The 19,996-nt window shown below is 42.6% G+C and overlaps 1 protein-coding gene across 5 annotated transcripts in view; it reads left to right on the forward strand.

Moving 5' to 3' along the window:
* Positions 1-19,996, forward strand: part of DOCK4 (dedicator of cytokinesis 4) — a 939,215-nt gene that overhangs the window by 523,442 nt on the left and 395,777 nt on the right. For all 5 annotated transcript variants that reach the window (XM_029615608.1, XM_029615609.1, XM_029615610.1 and 2 more), the window contains exon 16: positions 3,609-3,715. In XM_029615608.1, the coding sequence (XP_029471468.1) occupies positions 3,609-3,715 (107 nt within the window). The remainder of the gene's footprint in view (positions 1-3,608; positions 3,716-19,996) is intronic.

A 19,996-nucleotide genomic window follows, 5' to 3' on the forward strand; every position in this document is an offset into this window, starting at 1 on the left:
GGCCCCTATGCGGGCACTGCCGAGCCTTTGTTGTTTTTCTTGTGGGGAGCTGCTGTTTAACATAACAGCCTTCGCTCTTGGCACTTGATGATGATCTCGCCATACGGTACAGAATAGTCACTTAGTACTGATATTTCTATTAGCATTTTCTCCTTTAAAGCTGTCTGGTTTTTTAGCATCAAGCATTTATTTTGTCTGGGAATGAGTAATTATACTCTTTGATTTATGTGAAGAATGTATGTAAGAGAATGACAAACAGTGGAAAGGTAGGCAGAGCTTGGGGGGTGGAGCTTGGATCCCTCCCCCATCCCCATCCAGGAGGGCGTTCCGCTGCCCCTGTGTATTGTGCTCCTCTTGATTTTCTTCAGCCTCTACACCATCTTTGCACTATAGGACTCGGGACTGGACACAGTTCTCCAACCAAGGCCTTGCTAATTTTGAATAGCATGAAGGAATTGCTTCATTTGCCTTGTATACATTTTTTTTCGATGAACAGAGCCCAACAGAGTGTTTGGGTTGGTTTTTTTCCCAGCTCATCTTCAGCCAGTCTGAATAAAAAGTTAATTCTTTCATGCATATCAAATTATTTCACTGAAATCAGGTCTTACATTTTTATACTTGGGGTTGTGCTCCTGCTCATTTTACTTGCTAGCCCTGTCAGAATGTGTGCAGAAGTGGTTTGTATGTGGAGTAGCAGGTGAGTGGGTGGTGTACATACATATGGCTGGTGGCACTGTCCCCTCCCTTACACTCTCCACTTTGTCCCTGTCTCTGAACCCTTGTTTGGAGGGTGGGGGGAGGTAAGGGTGTGCGTTACACACTTTTCCCTCTGTGCACTCTCCACATGAGCCCCAACTCCACCTTTCATTCTCCACTTTGTAGGTCTTATCGCTCTCCCCTTCCAGTGTGTATATGGATGTGGGTACTGTCCCCCACTCCTCACCTCTGTGTCATGTGTGGGGGTAGGACTGGGATTTGTGGGGAGGGGAGTCAAGGGAAGTAGTGTTGGCAGTGATGGGGTGAGTGGTGGTGTGGAATAGGGTTTGTGCACACTCCCCCCCCCTTGTAATTTCCACTTTGTAGACATCTCCTCCTTCCCATCTGTGTGTGTATGAATGTGTGCTTCACTTTCCATGTTGTTCCCCCCCCCACCCCCCCAACCACCACCCATGGAAGAGGGGGATAACTGGTGCTGTAGGTGAGGTTTCTGTGTGGGAGGGAAGGAAGGGGGAGCTGGTGCTGCAGGCCGGATGTGCAAGTGTGGCATGACGGGAGAAGGAGGGAACTGGTGCTGAATTGGGAATGTGTGTATGGGGAGGAGGAAGGAGCTGTTTGCTTAAGTGAAGTGTGTGTGTGTGTGTGTGTGTGTGTGGCTGCATGTCATCTCCTTCCCCCCTCACACTCTCCACTTTGTAGCTGTCTTCCCCCCCCACTCCATACATTTGTGTGTGTGTATGTGAGGGGGTAATGGTATGGAAGTGTGTGTGTGTGTGTATGTGTGAGGGTTGTTTGTGTGTACTGGTGTGAGCATCTCTGTGTGGCACAGAGGTGGTAGTGGTGTGTGGGATGTGGGTATATATGTTGGGGATGGGTTGATGGTGGGACATGAGTGTGGGGGAGGGTTGGTGGTGGGGTATGTGGGTGTGTATGTGGGGGTGGTGATGCTGTGAGGTATGTGTGTGTGTGTGTGTGTGAGGGGGTTGGTGGTGGGATGGTTGATATGTAGGAGGATTGCTGGGTTGTGGATCTCTGTGTGGGGACATTGGTGGTATGGGGTGTGTATACCGGTGCTAGGGTATATGTGTGTGTAGAGAAGGCTGGTGGTGGAAGGTCTGTGTGTATATGGGGGCTTGGTGATGCTGTGTGTATGTGTATCTGTGTGGGAGGTATGTGTATGTGGGGCTTTGGTGGAAGAGGTATGGGTGTGGGGAGCTTGGTGTTGGGGTGTGTGGGGGGTATGTGGAGGGGTTGGTGGTGGGGCCGTGTGTGTGTGTGTGTGTGTGTACAGTGGGGTTGGTTGATGGGATGTGTGTGTAAGGAGGGGTTGATGTGTGCGCTTGGGGGTGGGGAGTGAAGTGCGGGTGTGTGTACCTGCTTTCTTGTCCCCTTAGCACTCTTGTATTCTCACATCCTTCCTCTCCTCTCACTCAGTCCTTCCTAGCCCCCTCATATCCCATCTCATTTTAGTACTCCTTACTGCCCTTGTCCCTCCCATTCAACCTAACACTCTCTTATTTCCTCTTACTCCTTGTTCCTGCTTCATCCCCCACCCCCAAGTCAGGCCGCCTTCTTTGACTGGTGGGGCTTAGGCAACCCTACCAGCATTTCTGAGGCCAGCTCGTGGCACCGCCACCCTCCCCTCACATTGTCCACTTCTTCTCGTTGATGGCAGTCTGTGAAATCCCCCACCAGCCCTATCAACATCTCATTTGTTTTCCGCTGCTGGTCCCATGCCCTTAAATCTGTAACGGTGGCTCCACCCCCAACAGCTCTGGGGGAATGACATTACATTCTCATATAGAGATGCACAACTATGCTCATCTACAGCCCCTAATATTTTTGAGACATTAAAATATTATTTCAGTAAGTGCACCTCACAGCTAAAATGTAACATCTTGTATTTCCATCAGTGGGCCACTGTAAAGCCGTGATTACAAGTCATGATAGTTGTACAAAATCATTGTCTTTAGTGTTTTTGTGATGGAGATAGATGTGCAGTGGGAAAAAGATTTACAGGTTGTCAGTGGGTGCCTCACATTATTCAGCAAACCACAGTGAAATTTGCTCATGTTGGATCCTAGGGATTCTAGACTCCAACTATACTGGAGATGGATTGTGGTGTGATTGCATTAGTTTCTCATTGAATTAAATATTTGCTTTTCTATTAGTAGTTCATTCCCCTCAGTTACAGCAAAACTTTCTTAGAGAGAGACTTCATTGACAGGTTATAGTGTCAGTGTATTATACAAGTTTTACCATTTTAGAAGGACAAAAAAATCTTCTTTATTGTTGCATATGGAAGATTTGTGTTACGCTCCCAACCTCTCTCTGTTGGTATTGATGAAAAGTTTGCTTCGGTTGTGCTAAAGTTTTACTTTGTTTTTCCCATTGAAAAAAACCAAGATATTTTCAACTAAATATTTTCAGCTAAACCTCAACTCTCAGGGACTAGTAAGAGACTGCAACAGAGACTAAATTATCTTGCTGAAGGACTTGAGCAACTCAATGTAGAGTGTTTATGTTGCCACTGTCATTGTCATATCCATTCTGTGGATGAATGCAGGATTTTAATTTCCAGTGCTTTTTCATGAGCTCTAAATTCTCAACAAAATAATAGGTTTTCATCTCAAAAAGATATAAAACTATCCTTTGCTTCATAACATCACAGATTTGAAAACCATTTAGGCTGTGTTGAACTGCAAATGTTTTCTTTCCTTAGATGAATGATAAAAGCTTTGCAAGGAGAGGATAGAATGGCTAATCTTTACATCTCAGAATCAGAGCTAAAGTTGTCACCAGAGGCAAGAACCTGATTAAAATGCTTAAAAAATGTGCGCTTTTTCACTTGCATCTCCTTTGTCTTTCTATTCATGCTTTTCTATTAATAGCGAAAGAAAAAGGTGAAAAGAAGCTATTTGGATTTTCTTTTGTGCCCCTGATGCAAGAAGATGGCAGGACATTGCCGGATGGAACTCATGAACTCATTGTGCATAAGGTAATTTCAGGCAAAGGCCCATAAATGTTGCTTGAAAACAAATCCTAAGAATGAGGAAAGCATTCAGCATGCTCTAGAACATTGCAGCTTTTGGATAGTTGTGCGAATACCAAGATATGAACATGCAATTCTCCTTCCTTTTATATTTTGTTTGCCTTTTATTTTTTCAACCCTTTGCATTTCCCTTGCCCTCTTCATCATTCATTGGCTGGACATTAGTGCAAGCAAACTTCCCTTCCCTTCCCAGGCCTGAGTGCACCATTTTCTTGGCATGCCCAGGCCCAACTGGCCCTAATTGGACAGTGGTTAAGAACCTGGATGCCAAGTACTCTACAGCAGCGCTTCTCAACCAGTGTGTTGCGACAAACCAGTGTGTCACCAAACACTGGCAAGTGTGTCGCGTCTCCCAGTATCCCACTGCCCCGTTGTACTTTCCTTCCCCCTTTTTCCAGCCCCCACTGGCCAATTGTAAGCCTCCTTCATTCTGCCTGCCCCTGTGCAGGCCAATCGGAAGCCGCCTCCCTTCTACCTGCTAGTGGGAGTAGGAAAAAGGGAGGAAAACTTTGATTGGCCGGTGAGGCAGGCATCGCATAGCCGGGGGGTCGGGTGGGAGGAATGGCATTGTCAAACCCCGATGAAGCAAGGCTGCCAAGGGAGCCCATCCCTGTGGCGGCGAAGAGGAAACCCAACCCCAACTGAGGTCACCACGGGAGCCCATCCCTGTGGCAGCGAAAAAGGAAGGCCCACCGGAGTAAAGCCGTGGCGGAACTGGAGCCCATCCCTGCAGTGGCAAAAAAAGAAGGCCCGCCGGAGTAAAGCTGTGGCAGAACTGGAGCCCATCCCTGCAGTGAAGGAAGAAGAAGTTTTTCGTGAGAGTTTGTGTGTGTGTGTGTGGGTGAGAATGTGTGCCTGGGTGAGAGCTTGTGTTTGTGGGTATGAATGGGTGCCTAAGTGAGAGCTTGTGTCTGTGGGTGTGAATGGATACATGGGTGAAGGCTTGTGTCTGTGGGTGTGAATGGATGAGAGCTTGTGTGTGTGGGTGCCTGGGTGAGAGCTTATGGGTGTGGGTTTGAATGGGTGCCAGGATGAGAGCTGGTGTGAGTGGGTGCTTGGGTGAGAGTTTGTGTGTGTGGGTGTGAATGGAAGCCTGGGTGAGAGCTTGTGTGTGTGGGTGTGAATGGAAGCCTGGGTGAGAGCTTGTGGGTGTGAATCGGTGCCTGGATGAGAGCTGGTGTGCATGGGTGCGAGAGCATTTGTGTGTGATTGAGAGCTTTATATAAGAGAGCATGAGTGTGATTGAGAGAGAGAGAGACTGGTCAGGGAGGTGATGTGTTTCTGTGTGAGAGAGAGCGAGACTGGTCTAGAAAATGACTAGTGTACGTATGTGAGAGAGAGACTGGTCAGGAAGATGAGAGAGACCGAGACTGGTCGTGGGGTCTAATTGGGTGTGTGTGTGTGGGCACTAAGGAAGAGGACTGTAAGGACAAAGCTTCAGCAGCCATTGTTGCTTCTGGTGAGTGCTATTGGCCTGGAAGGGAAAGGAGTAGGAGAGTTGCTGGAGAGGGTAAGTAAAGGTGGCTTTTTAAATTTATTTTTCTTGATTGACTGCCATTTTTTTTTTTTCAAAATAATTTTTATTGGCAAGAAAACACGACCAACCAGCTAGAACATTTACAGAACAAAAACCAGTCCCAGACATCTAGGAAACAGCAACAATATAGTAACATTCCAAGGCAGTAGTGACTAACGAAAAGCCAGCAGGTGATTTCCTTCCCATCAAATTTTTCCTTTGTATACCCCACCCCCACCCCCCCATCCCCACTCGCACTCCAGTCACCCCAGCCCTCCACTCCCCCCCTTGTCCCTCCCCTTCCCCCCCTTTCCCCCAGAGACCATGGATTGTATCCAATCATTAGTATAACCACTCTCCCTTAAACCAGCTTGAACACTCTCTGGCAACAGTGGCACACACTTAGTCCAACAAGCTCCATATATTGTATCGGATCGACTGCCATTTTAATTATTGGGTATTATGTGATGTCTGCTGTTTTGAAATATTTTATTGATATTTGGACATGTTTTAATAATTTTTATGAGTTTTTAATTGTTGGATATTATTCTGTTCAGCAGCTGTTGTGTAACATTTTTAGTATAGCTTTACAATTATTTCTGTATGGGGCTCTATAGCAGCTTGGCTTATTCTGTTTTCCCAACAGGAAATGTATTAGTGTTTAGGGCCTGTTTTAATAGTTGTATTTCTTAGATAGGGTTGTTACTATTTGAGTGTGTTCCATAATACAGGTGTAACTTTGTGCGGGTTACTTTGTGTGCATTATTGCAAATCCTGAGAGTCTGTTAGGTGCTATATTTCTCTTTCCATTTCTCCAGGTTAGCACTGCAAGCAGAGTGGCTTTTTTGGTTTTCCATTCCAGTTTCTGTCTCCATATTTATAATTTGTGGTTTTTCTGTATTTGATAAAGGTCAGTTCTGGGTGTGTGACTGAGGTGAGGTATTTTACTAGCATGTAGGAATTTGTATCAATCTTATGTGTTGTGTTTTCTCTATAGGATATGCATTAGTGGTAAATTACTGTCTTTTCATAAGGAAGGCTATTGTGCCTGTGTTATAATTAGTGAGGTTTGGGTGAACCCTTGGACACTCTGGCAGCTGACCACGCCCACGGGGGGAAGTCCCGTGAGGGGCCACAGGTCAGGCTGAGCTTAGGACACACGAACACAGAGATTGATCTTTTATTAGACAATGTGGTGAAGCCACCAGAGGTGGCAGTGGTGAGCAGAAGTAGACCGGCTGGGCTAGTATCCCTCAGGCGCTGGAAAAGCGACTCCTCCGGTAGCAGTGCTGTAGTGGAAAGAACTGAGAATACTGAGTACAGAGGAATATGCACAAAGCCCCCCAGTATGGAGAACCCCAGGATAGGGAGAGCAGGCCCTCGAGGAGCGAGTACCTGATCCCTGAGAGCATGAAGGTAATGTACTCACACAGCGGTTCCACGAAGGAGATGGCATTAGGGCTGAAACGGAGGCAGGCCCTCGAGGAGCGCAGGCCCCCGAGGAGCGAGTACCTGGTTCCAGGGAACAGCTCTGAGGTGAAGATGGTAGTACTCACTGGTGTTGAAGATAGCGAATCCTTCCAGGCAGAGGAGAAGGTAGGAGCAGGCAGCGAGTCAGGGAACTTGGGCTCTCGAGGAGCGAGGACCGGTTTCCTGATAGCGACCTGAAAAGCAAGTGAGGCCCCCGAGGAGTGGGTACCTTGTTAGCGTTAAGAGTCCAATGGAAGATTGGAGAGGCAGAGTAGCTGGGTACGGAGAGCAAATCCCATCCGTAAGAATCACCCTTGCTAACTCAAAGGCTAGCAAACATTGTAGGCTTTAAATATCCAGGCAGCATGACGCCATCACAGGGGGACGCCCCTGAGGTTCGCGCCAAGTAGGAAATAAGAGTGAGGGCCGCGCGGCGCACGCACCCTAAGGTACCAGCGGAGCATGGCGGGAGGCAGCGCCCAAGCCGGTCTGGGGATGCCAGAGAGGACAGCAAGCAGACGCCGCAGCAGCCAGGCGTCAATTCATAGCGAGAGGAGGTGCAAAGAAAGAAATATAGGCAGAGTGAAGCCGTCAGGAAGGGACGGTTGCAACAGCCTGGTAGTAAAGGGAGTTTGTTTTGCTTTTACAGAGATGTCATCAGAACCAGAATCTTTTTTGTATGGCAAGTTGTACAGGGTAATGCCCTAGATCTGCTCTGCACTCATTGCTTGGGGGTTGAGGGGATTCCTGTGGATGCAGAGTTCATGTTTATATTAGCCCCGTGATGGTCACAAGTTCAGTGTGTCACGCATGTGAGAACCATCTGTCAGGTTTGTCCCAGCCAAAAAAAGGTTGAGAACCACTGCTCTAGAGAATCATGCTGTCTCTCCTTTATTCTTAACTTCCACCATCACTTTTACCTGCTTGATCAAATGTTTGTACAGCATAGCTCTGCATTTACTTTACTTTGCTTTGTTTACCTTTTACATAACTCTGTGCATACTGTGTACTATAATAAAAATAAACTAGAATCACAAATATTTGCAACATAGTACAGAATTAATAACAGTTTTTGGGAGTCTGAAAAACTAGTTTGAGAAGCATATATTTTTAAAGTAACTTCTTTTCCCTGTTGTAAACTTCAGAGGAACAAGTTATGTATTCCATTGTTTTTAAAAGTTGGTATTAGCAAAATTTCATATCCACTCACCCTTGGGTTTTTGCAACCTAAATGCATTACTCTGCATTTTTTTTAGCATTAAATATTAGCTGCCAGATCCTAGACCATTTCTTGAGTTTTGCTAGATCCTTCCTCATGTTTTCCACCCTGTCCAGGCTATCTATCCTGTTGCAGATTTTTGTATCATTGGAAAAAAGACAAACCTTTCTAGACAATCTTTCTATGAAAATGTTGAAAAGTACTGGTCCAAGGACCAATCCCTGAGGCCCACTTCTAGTAACACCTCACTCCTCAGAGTAATTTCTATTTACTACTACCCTTAGTCACCTCCCATTCACCCAGTCATTCACTCTAGATCCCATACCAAGGACACTCTATTTATGTCAGCTATGTAGACCTGTGTCAAAGGCCTTACTGAAATCCAAGTACACTACATCCAGCACTCTATTAATCAAACGCTCTGGTCACCCAATCAAATAAGTTGATTAGATTTGTCACAAAATCTACCTCTGGTAAAACCATGATGCCTTGAATCTTGCAGTCCATTGGATTTTAGAAACTGCACTATCCTCCTGTTTAGCAGTGATTCCATTAGTTTGCATACCACAGAGGTCAGACTAACTGGCCTGTAGTTCCCAACCTCTTCCTTATTTTCATTTTTATAAATAGGAACCACATCCACCCATCTCCAGTCCTTCAGAACTACTTCCAACTCTGTGGAAGCACTGAAAAGGTCATCCAGCAGAGCTGCCAGGACTTCTCTAAGTTCCCTTAATATCCCATCTGGCCCATTCATCTTATCTAATCTACTCCTATATTCATCATTCTTCTATAGTTATAGCAGAATGATGAGGTGCAAAAAAAAGGGAAGGGGGGTGATAGTGGGCAGCCAGTCACATCGCGGCGGTACAGCTGTGCCGCACACTATCGCTCCCATAGCGCCACGGGAAACGGTGTAGTTATTTCCCGTGGTGCTGCTGGCAGTAATGCAAAAAACATTATCGCCTGCAGCGCTGCCGGGAGATAACTCTGCCCAAACCACACCCACACTCCTCCCCTTCCCCTTATTAGAATAATACCACCACAATACCGTCACATCGCAGAATAAAGAATGACCCTGGCAGAATAAAGAATGACCCTGTCATTTTGGATAGCGCTTCACGAACTCTTTGTTTTCTGAAAATAGATTGAGGTTCACCTCACTTTCCAGTCCTTATTTGTGTTTACTTTATGTTGACCTGCTTCTGGCCCTTCCAAGGTGAGCACCAAACAGAAAATATTTGTTACACAATTTTGGCTTTTCCCTCATTAGCCTCTCTATATTTCTCTCTTACATAGAAACATAGAAATGACGGCAGAAGAAGACCAATCGGTCCATCCAGTCTGCCCAGCAAGCTTCATACTTCTTTTTTTCTCATACTTATCTGTTTCTTTTGGCTTAGTACCTTAGGTTCTATTCCCTTTCACCCCCACTATTAATGTAGAGAGCAGTGATGGAGCTGCTTCCAAGTGAAATGTTAAGTTTGATTAGTTGGGTAAGTGGCAGCATAGCGCTCTGCCGTTGAAGCAGAGATATGCGTGAAGTATCAGTTTTTCTTCTCCCCTGCCGTTGAAGCAGGGAGCTATGCTGGATATGCATTGAAAGTGAAGTATGCCTTGAAAGGTCACATTAACTATCATCAAATATTGAAAAGCCTAATAATTGGTAATTGAATAAGCCTAATAATGGTAATACCTATAGCCCATGAACCATCCCTGTTTTTTTTTTTTGTTTGTTTTTTTTTTTCTTTTTTTAATTGGGAGATGGCAGCCCTCCATCCTTCCGCTCTGTGAAGGTGGAACACCAACCACTGGCCACTGGCATCCTGCTCCGTGAATGCCTGAGTCTCACAGTGCCACTTTTGCACTTCCTTCTATCACTAAAATATCTTTAAAAAAAAAAAAGTCTCCCCTGCCAATTTTACCATATTTGCTATTTTTTTCTTCCATTTGAATTTTTGCATTCCTGACCACTTTAACTTTTCTCTTAGCTTTTTCCAGATAATTGTTACCTGTTTTCCACTTTCTCTTATTAATTGTAGTTTATGAATGTTAAACCTTTCTCCCTTACCTTTTCAGCTGCTACTTTAAAAGAAAGAGGAAAAGAGGGCCACTATGTTTTTCGATTTATTTTCCTAACAAAATGTTAGTTGTCCTTATCTCTTTTTAGTTTTCACACTTCTACTTCCCCAACATTTTCCCAGTCAGATAATGATTCCATGAGGTACTCTTTTATTTTAATAAAATTAGTTTTCCAGAAATCTAGGACCCTCGCCTTTGAATGAACCATCATCTCCCATGCTCTAGTACAAAACAACACCATCCAATGTTCCCTGGATCCCAGATGAACATTATCTACAACTTCAGAGTTGTTGTGTGTTCCGTTGCCAGTTGACAGAAAATTTTCCTTATAAATTTCCCTGCTTCAAGAAGGTAGCACAGCTGAGATGTCCCAAACAACATCCAGCAGATTGAAATTAGAGATGTGAATCAGTTCCAGAATAATTTCCGATATCATGTTTCTAGAACGGTGGGAAATCTTCATTTCCCGTGGTTCTGACCGCTTTTTTTTTTGGTGTCCCAAACCAAAAAAAAAAACACCCCACCCTGACCCTTTAAATCTAATTATTTAGAATCCCCCACCCTCCCGACCCCCCCCCCCCAAACTTCCTAAAGTACCTGGTGGTCTAGCGGGTGCCCCGGGAGCGATCTCCTGCTTCTCGGGCTGTTGGCCATCCATTGCTCCTACCGTGTGATTGGCACCGGGCCAATGGCACAATAGCTCCTGTCACATGGTAAGGGCAAAGGGCCATCGCACCATTTTTTTAAATTTATTTATAGTTTAAGATTTTTAAACATAATTACAATGTGAAAAATCAAAGAACAAATTTTGTTATCAGAAATTTATACATACATACTTTTAAGAAATAATAATCCAAATCGAAATTTTCTAGTCCACTTTATGGGAGGAGACATCTATATAATTAAACTAAGGAAAAATGAAATTTTAATTTACATATCTGGAAAATCTACTTCTGCAGCATTTATCTCAACCTCTTTCTTTATCCTCCAAAAACGCTTCCAGGTGGGAGGGATCCTGAAACACAAATTTATTCCTCTGAAACACTCGATACACTTGCAAGGAAACTTGAGGAAATATGTTGCCCCTAGGATTAAAACTCTAGACTTTAAATTCTGGAATTGCTTTCTCCTAAGCTGCGTAGTGCGTGATACATCCGGGAAGAGTTGGACTCTCTGTCCACAAAACAAGAACTCCTTATTTTTAAAGTATTTCTGTAAAATTAGTATCTTATCGCTTTCTCTGCAGAAAGTGGCTAATAATGTTGATCTTTGAGGTATGTCATTCAATGAGGATTCCAAAAAGGAAGTTAAATTTGGAGACTCTTGCTGGGACAATGTCCATTCCTTCCTCTCCCTCCTGTCTCTTAATTCTAGTATTAGATACATAATAGATTTTTGACACAGATTTATCATCTATCGTTGATATCGATACATTTTCTACTAAATATTTCTTTAACAATTCACTAGGAGATAGAAGTCTGGTGATAGGAAAATTCAAAAACCTTAAATTCCTCACTCTGTTTTCATTCTCCAGACTTTCCATCTGCCTATGAATAGTTAAGCTATCTTTAATAAAGGAGTTATTAGTTGATTGTAAAGTTGTTATCTGTATAGTAGCTGTTCTACTTACTTCCTCTATTTGTTTCAACCTAGTATCATGAGAATCTAATACATTTTTAGTTTCTTTTTTTTTTTTTTTTTTTTTATTTATGCTATTTTCAATAAACAAAATAATAGTCAAAGATACATTAATAATAAATCTTACTCATTAACAATCATTAACTTTAAGAAATAAACATTTCGTATCTACATAATTTTAACAAGTAATCCACTAGAAGTTTTTAACAGAGGAAATCAAGCGGATTTAAGGAAACTTGACAATTGAAAAAATAAGGTAGCATCTTACTATTCCTTTTATGCCACTAAACCCGTAGCCGAAGCATCTTGGGCTCGTGAATCCAAAAAAACTCTCAGTTGGGTGATATCATAAAAAATAAATTTCTGATTTTGACACATAACTTCACATTTACACGGAAACCTTACAAACATTTTCCCTCCCATACGTTCTACCTAATTTTTCATTTCAAGGAATTTCTTCCTCCTTATCTGTGTTTGACGAGATAAATCTGGATAAATCCATATGGGGGCCCCATGAAATTTCTCCGACCTATTTCTCATGAACATACGAAGTATTGCATCCCTATCAGCTGGAAATACAAAGGATACATACAATGTAGCTCTAGTTAATATATCTGTTTCTAAGGATGACTCAATTAATTCTGAAATATTTAATTGTGGTTCTATAATCTTATTCTCATGATTCACACCTTTCTGTTTTCTTTCCACATAATATATTTTTGTTATAGGAGGGATGGCATTCTCTGGCATTTTTAATACAGCATTAAGATATTCTTTGAACATATCTCTCGGTGTTATCATGTCATGTCTTGGGAAGTTGAGAATTCTCAGGTTCACATAACGCAATGAGTTCTCAATTGTCTCAAGCCTTTTATCATACACAATTTCTATTTTGGCAATTTTTTGTGAACTACACTGTAAATTGTTTATCCTCGTGTCCATTTCTTGTTGTTTACCATCAATTTTTGATATCACAGTCTCAATTTTCATGAAACGTTGATTTGTTAATTCAGTGGATTGTGTCAATTTTACTATAGCTGCCTCCAGCGATTTTAAAGCTGACCAGATAGAGCTCATTGTTATCTCTTCTGTTTCTCCTATACACACTTGATTACCCTCTGAGATTATGGATCCAGTTTGGCCCGCTTTGGCCAGGTCTCCTTCTCCTTCTAATTCAAGAAAAGAATTAGGTAAATCATTATTTGGAGTAAATATCTGTGGAGGAGGAGGAGTCTTAGGGGTGCCGGGTGTTAAAGATGTTTCGGTCATGGGTTCTACCACCCGCTCCGTGGCAGAATCCCCAGCGGCCAAATCCACCGGCTCTATGACAGATGCTGGTGAGTAGAAAGATGATATCTGTGTTTGGATAGGCTTAGGATTGGGAAATGAAGTTATTATCTCCCTAATCCTAGCCTTCCTCTTAGTATGAGGCATGAGATAATAGGTAATATATTCACAGTTCTCAAAACTTCCAACACTTCACCTTCCTTATTTATTAACTCCTAGTGGTAAATGGAGGTTTAGAGCAAGGGAGAAAGAAAAACTTAAATAAATAGTTCTAACTCACAGTTCAAGGCAATTTTGTTGTAATCAATTCAATTTAAATCTGTTCTTCCACATGCAATTCCAACGTAGTCGCCCTCCCTGTTGGCGATGCGCCGGGACGGCGACGATGCGCTGAAGGGGGCTGGCTTTTATGCAGGAGCCAGTCACCCCTAGATGACGTCAGCGTACAGCGATTTAATGAAAATTACTGTGAGCAAGCTTCGGGCTTCAGCAGGTATCAGCTAGCAGAAAGATTATGGTAAGAGCTCACCTCGCTCTCTCCGTCGCTTAGAATCAACAAACAATTAGCAGTTAATCTCCCTCGCTCCTCCTCGAGGGATACGCTGAAGGGGGCTGGCTTTTATGCAGGAGCCAGTCACCCCTAGATGACGTCAGCGTACAGCGATTTAATGAAAATTACTGTGAGCAAGCTTCGGGCTTCAGCAGGTATCAGCTAGCAGAAAGATTATGGGACCTCGCTCTCTCCGTCGCTTAGAATCAACAAACAATTAGCAGTTAATCTCCCTCGCTCCTCCTCGAGGGATACGCTGAAGGGGGCTGGCTTTTATGCAGGAGCCAGTCACCCCTAGATGACGTCAGCGTACAGCGATTTAATGAAAATTACTGTGAGCAAGCTTCGGGCTTCAGCAGGTATCAGCTAGCAGAAAGATTATGGTAAGAGCTCACCTCGCTCTCTCCGTCGCTTAGAATCAACAAACAATTAGCAGTTAATCTCCCTAGCTCCTCCTCGAGGGATACGCTGAAGGGGGCTGGCTTTTATGCAGGAGCCAGTCACCCCTAGATGACGTCAGCGTACAGCGATTTAATGAAAATTACTGTGAGCAAGCTTCGGGCTTCAGCAGGTATCAGCTAGCAGAAAGATTAACGGGGACGTGCGATCGGCTTACATTTTTAGTTTCAATTGATGAACTATTACTCTGAATCATAAAACCTAACATGGCCTTTTGCATCTCATTGATAGCATACATCAACCAATGTTATATTATGGGGGCTATGGGATCTGAAACTATCTTCTGTAGTTCAGAACCCCCTATAGCCCCCAAGTCCTCTGTACCACCACCTCCTGTGGAATAAGAATCACCGTGATTTGCTATAACCATATCTCCTTGAGTTGCAATTGGTTGTTGGGGGGCAGGCATTTCTACATGTGGTTGAGATCCTAGCTGCTGGCTGGGACTTCCTGATGCTCCAGATGAAAAGGAAATATCTGGTATTGAATTACGGGTGGTCTGACTTACCCGCCTTGTTATATGATAGTCCATTGGTCCCTTAGCCTGAGGAACTGCAAGTGAGGAAGTCCAAACTTTCGTTTTCTTTTTTCTGCCCATACGATTTCAAAAGAGCAGATAAGAAATAACTTTTACCAAGAGGTGCGCCCCTTTGGCGCACGGCTTCGGCTGCACGCCGCACCTGTCCCGAATTTATCTCGGCGTTCCGACCCTCTTGCTGATGTCACTTCCAGGGACGTGGCCTTGGGCCGATCCTGGTGTTAATGCTCAAAGAATGGCAAAAGAGCTTCAGACCAGTCCCTTTCTGCCTCCTTCTCTAATGAGAGGTATTCCAGCCAAGAAGTCCTCCATTGGCACCATTTTGATTAGTGGCAGCCGACGGCCTGAGAGCAGGAGATCGCTCCCGGGACCCCCGCTGGACCACCAGGTACTTTAGGAAAGTTTTGGGGGGTCAGGAGGGTGGGGTATTCTAAATAATTAGATTTAAAGGGTCGGGATGGGTTTGGGTTTTTTTTTCTGTGTGACTTTTCTTCCCCCTCCCCCCCCCCCCCCCAAAACGATAAAACCACACGAAAATTTCATGGAGTTTTCCTATCGCTTTCGGAGAACCCGATACTTGACGGATTAGAAAATATCGTACAATATTTTCATCCATGAGAAAAACGATGCACATCCCTAATTGAAATCCTCTAGCTAGAACATCTCTGCTTTCATAGTGATTTTTTAATATCCTTCATTAAATCTCAATCCATTTTATATCCATATATGCCATATATGTATAATTAATGTTCTATTCCCTCTTTCCAGATTAACGCACAATACCACCTCCTTACCTTGTAAGCCCTGCAGTTCTGTTGCTTTAATAATATTATATATGTATAGTTGCATACCTCCTCCCTCCCTTCCTACCCAGTCCTTCCTGACTAGTTTGTAGCCCAGTATAACTATGTCTCAGTCACACTCTCAAACACACTGTTTCATCATTGGCTTTGCTTTCATTTGATATGCATTCTAGTGTTCAGACTCAAGAGACCTTAGTAGCTGCCTATGAAATCAGAATGGGTGAATTGGAGGATTCTTTCTCACAGATTAAAATGGTTCGAACAAGATTGATACAGGATCAACAAGGTGTATATTCCAGGCTGGAAAACCTAGAGAACTCAGCTAAATCCCTGAATTTGCATATTTTGAACTTTCCTATTCTTTTTCTTTCACCATTAGAATTGTTTAAATTTTAACTTAAACATAGAAATGACGGCAGAAGAAGACCAAACAGCCCATCCAGTCTGCCCAGCAAGCCACGCAGTTTATCCATTTATTTTATTTTTTTTCCCACCCTTTTTCTCCCTCCCACCCATCACTATTGGCTTCCAGCACCCTCCGGCCCCAACTCCCTTCCACCCCTCCACCATGCAGAGAGCAGCGCCGTATCTGCATCCCAGTGAACATCCAGCTCAATCAGGGGTAGCAACCGCCGCAACAAGCAGGCCACACCCCTGCCCCATACTCTTATCCATCCCTGCTTTGTTTGTTTCTTGTTTTTGTTTTTTTTTTTTGGAGATGGCAGCCCTCCGTGAAGGCGGAACACCAACCACTGGCCACTGGCATCCCACTCCGTGAATGCCTCTGTGGCTACTGCCGCTCCGTGCAGTGTTTTGCTGCCTGAAGGCGGAACACCAACCACTGGCCACTGGCATCCCGCTCCGTGAATGCCTCTGTGGCTACTGCCGCTCCGTGCAGTGTTTTGCTGCCTGAAGGTGGAACACCGACTACTGGCCACTGGCATCCCGCTCCGTGAATGCCTCTGTGGCTACTGCCGCTCTGTGTTACCTGAGGCAAGTATTCTCCCAATTGCTAAGATTTTCTCTTTTCCAGTTGGGAAGAAAAAGAATGCTTCGTTAGAAGGAATCTAGCTGAGGTTTCCATGGATAGTTTGGACATCGCTGGTTTTCTAGAAAGATCTGATGAAGTAGTAGTAAGATAACTTTGCTTGTTACATTTGTATTTTCTCAAGATCGTAATTATATACTTCGATTATATTTTCAGGATCATAAAGTATTATTTAAAGGGCAATAGGTTTGGATTTTTCTGGATGTAGCCCAAGACAACTCAAGAATTCAGGAAAGAATTTCTTATCATGTGACCTCAGGGTACTGACATTAGAGGCTAGTTGCTTTATTTGATTTACATCTAGATGTAGTGATAGCTGCTGTAAAGTTTATTGTTTTATGATCCTTCCAAATTGAGATCTTTTTTGGACTCTAAAGTAGCTGAGAGCTAATCCTGGGTAGGTCTTGGAATTGCTTTTTATAGGAAATGAGTAAAGTCACCTGTATTCGATTTGCGAGTATTTATGATTATTACCTTTATGTCATTATCCCACTGGCATTTTCCTTTATGTCAATTTCCCACTGGCATTTTCAGAGTAGTGGAGTTAAGTTATATTTTTTCTTGTTCTGGAAGGGATGTTTTGGGGGGTTTTTTTGTTTTCTTTTCTTTTCAAACATTTATATATTTAAATTTTTAAAAAATTCTAATAAAATGTTAAAAAAAACAAAACAAAAGTTGATATTAGCCATGGCTTAGCCACAAGAACATCGTATTTAAAAACTGCGAAGACAGAAAAAGACTTTTATGTTGCTCTTGCACAAAAGGTAAAAATTATGGAACATGATTAACTGAGCAGATGACCAGAATAGTAGATTCTGCTTCCATTCCTGAACCTGGCTTCTGCTTCTTTGAACATCAAGGGTTAGGAAGGCTGTAGAGGTCATGTTTGCAACCCCTGGGGAGGGAGTCCCAGCTATCACCCAACTGCAACACCTACTGCCTGGCTCAAGAAGGTCCTGGTATTACCTTCTCAAGGGAACTGCTGTCCACACCTCGACATCACAGGGACTGTCACTTTAATGGTTTGGTGAGAAAGAATGTGGAAAGGGAATTAAAATGGGAAAAATCCTGGGTAACTATGAATGAACTATAGCCCCAGCTGAAGCAGATTCAAACTGAGCCAAAAGCTCAGAGAAGCTGTTTGCAAACAAAAGAAATTAATAATAATAATCTGTTACTGTATATCAGGAATCATCTCACCCTTGATAAAATATGACTACTCTGAAAAGCTTAGCACAAAGGCATGTCGTTAAAAAGCGATCCTCATTATACAGACTCACTTGAGCAGAGCTACTTTTCATCGATAATGAATTACATAGAATGCAAGAAGCTGGCAATACATTTTAATGTGTAATAAAAATAACTTGTGGCTTAAGTTTATTTCCCATGCTTGTAGGTACTTTACAATTAAAATAGGATTTTTTTTTTCCAGTTCAAACAAAAACAGTTTATGGATGGATTTTGAGCAGGAATGTAACCGATTTATAGCTAAATATAATTAGGGAATTTACTGACCTTTGTGTATTTTAGTATATATTTTAAAAGATATTTTTTTCATCCAATTCAAAGCCACCTTTTATTACAGGATAGTATTTTCTACGCTTTTATGCTGCAAAAAAGAACGTTTAGTGAGTGGGAAAAGCAAGAAAGCCTGCCACTGTGACCGATGGATAAAAGTACTGGCATCTAAGTACTGACATGATTCAAATACCACTAACTAGCCAGTAATATTACTCATCAAAAGCCTTGAAATTTGTGTTAAAACTGCAGGCGGACAGATACAGAAGATAGTATGTGGGTAAATGGGCTATACATCTATTGTGACGAGCAAATACTGAGCAGTTCTATAATGCCATTGTCCCTTTACTGCCACACTGTAAAGTCTGGTTGTATACAGCTTGGAAAAACACTCCTTCAGTACACATTTTAAGGGTTAGTGTATCATGAGCAGATGAATATTTAAAACATTCTCAAAGTATAAAGTATTCAGGCTGTTTATTAAGTCTGTGAAAGCCAGCTATATTAACAATGTTCCAATATTATTTGTCACTGCACCAAAACTGGCCCTTCAAAGTAGTTGCATGCAGAAACAATGCGTTGCATCACTTTCTTGCAGTTTAAGGAGCAGTCATGATGCCTTGTGTTGTCTAAACAATTGCGATGTGTTTCTTTAAAATACTTCCAAGTGATCAGGTTGAAGAAAAACAAACTTGTTCTTTTGGTAAGTAATAAGACACTTATTTGGAAATGTGAGGAAGAATGTGGCCCCAAGGGCCAACACTCTTCCCCTTAATATCAGAAATTGCTTCCTTTTCACCTGAGTGCTTCTTGAGACATCCCGGAATACTTGGACTGTTTTACCACAGAATAAGAAATTTTTATTTTTGAAATACTTCTGTAAAACAAGAATTTTTTCTATTTCTAACCCAAAAGCCACTATCAAAGTGGCTCTTGTTGCAATATCATCCCCAGAAGCTGCAAGAAAAGTTGTCAAATTGGGACTATTATCTATAATTTCATCCATCCCACCCTCCATTGGTTTTTCTCCTTAACCATTCCTACTTAATGTTAATAAACTTTGTTAATTCTGCCTGGCATGGACTGATTACTGATCTCGGTATTGTGTGTATTTTGTCTGTGGATGTTTTTCTAGGAACCCTGTGATCCTTGGGTAGTGTGGGGTCCCAGGGTAGGAGTTTTCCAGTGTAGGAGCATGTGCACAGGTGCAGGTGGGCCTGTGCAGTACGTGGCAAGACACTCCAAGTGGCCACAGGGTTACCCTGAGTGGATGTTAGGGGTGGTGGTGTGGTGTTAAATGTTAAAAGCTAACAAAGAGAGAGAATTATTTACTTAATTTACACCATCTTATATTTTGCAATTTCCATATTGTTCAATGTGGATTACAGTAAAAACATATATAATAAAATACAAATAAGATAAAACATCATAAAACAGTAAAATATTTGCCCATAAAATCCATCTAAAACTTATCTTGCAAAAACATGGAATACCAAAGTCTGACACTAAGCAGCATTTCGATCAAGCAGAGCGTCTCTGCCTCAGGGAAACTCTCTTCTCTAAAAACCAGGGTCCTTGTTTCCTTTTCCTTTCCTTTGTTATTTAACCAAAACTTGACAGATCCCTCATACCACAATCCAGTGGGAGAACTGAGAGGAGAGGATCACCATGCTGGTGGCTGAAAAGAATCAGTAAGTACTGCTTAGGGAAATTTTTAAAACTTAAAGTATTGGGGAGAAGTAAACTATTGGGGTATATTATTCAGTGTGTTTGTGTGTCTGTATTTGAATAGCTAGTCAGAGGGCAGGCAAAAACCAGGAGTTTTGTGTGTTTTGGATTAAAATAAGTTGTCAGGCAGGACAAAAAACAGAAGTCTGTGTGTCTTGTATTAAATAAGTAGTCAGAAAGGCAGGCTAAAAAACAGAAGTTTGTGTGTTTGTGTTCCCAACTCTCCTATCCACCCCTTGCTCATCCTTTAATTTATAGGCAACTGACACTTTCACACTAAACAAACAAAAAAAAATAATCAGCCTTTTAAATTAAGTTCAGAAATTCCCCACACCTTATCAAGAGTTTTAATGTTCCCTTGTAGGTCAATA

Source organism: Rhinatrema bivittatum, chromosome 9, assembly GCF_901001135.1.
Source record: "Rhinatrema bivittatum chromosome 9, aRhiBiv1.1, whole genome shotgun sequence".
NCBI lineage: Eukaryota > Metazoa > Chordata > Amphibia > Gymnophiona > Rhinatrematidae > Rhinatrema > Rhinatrema bivittatum.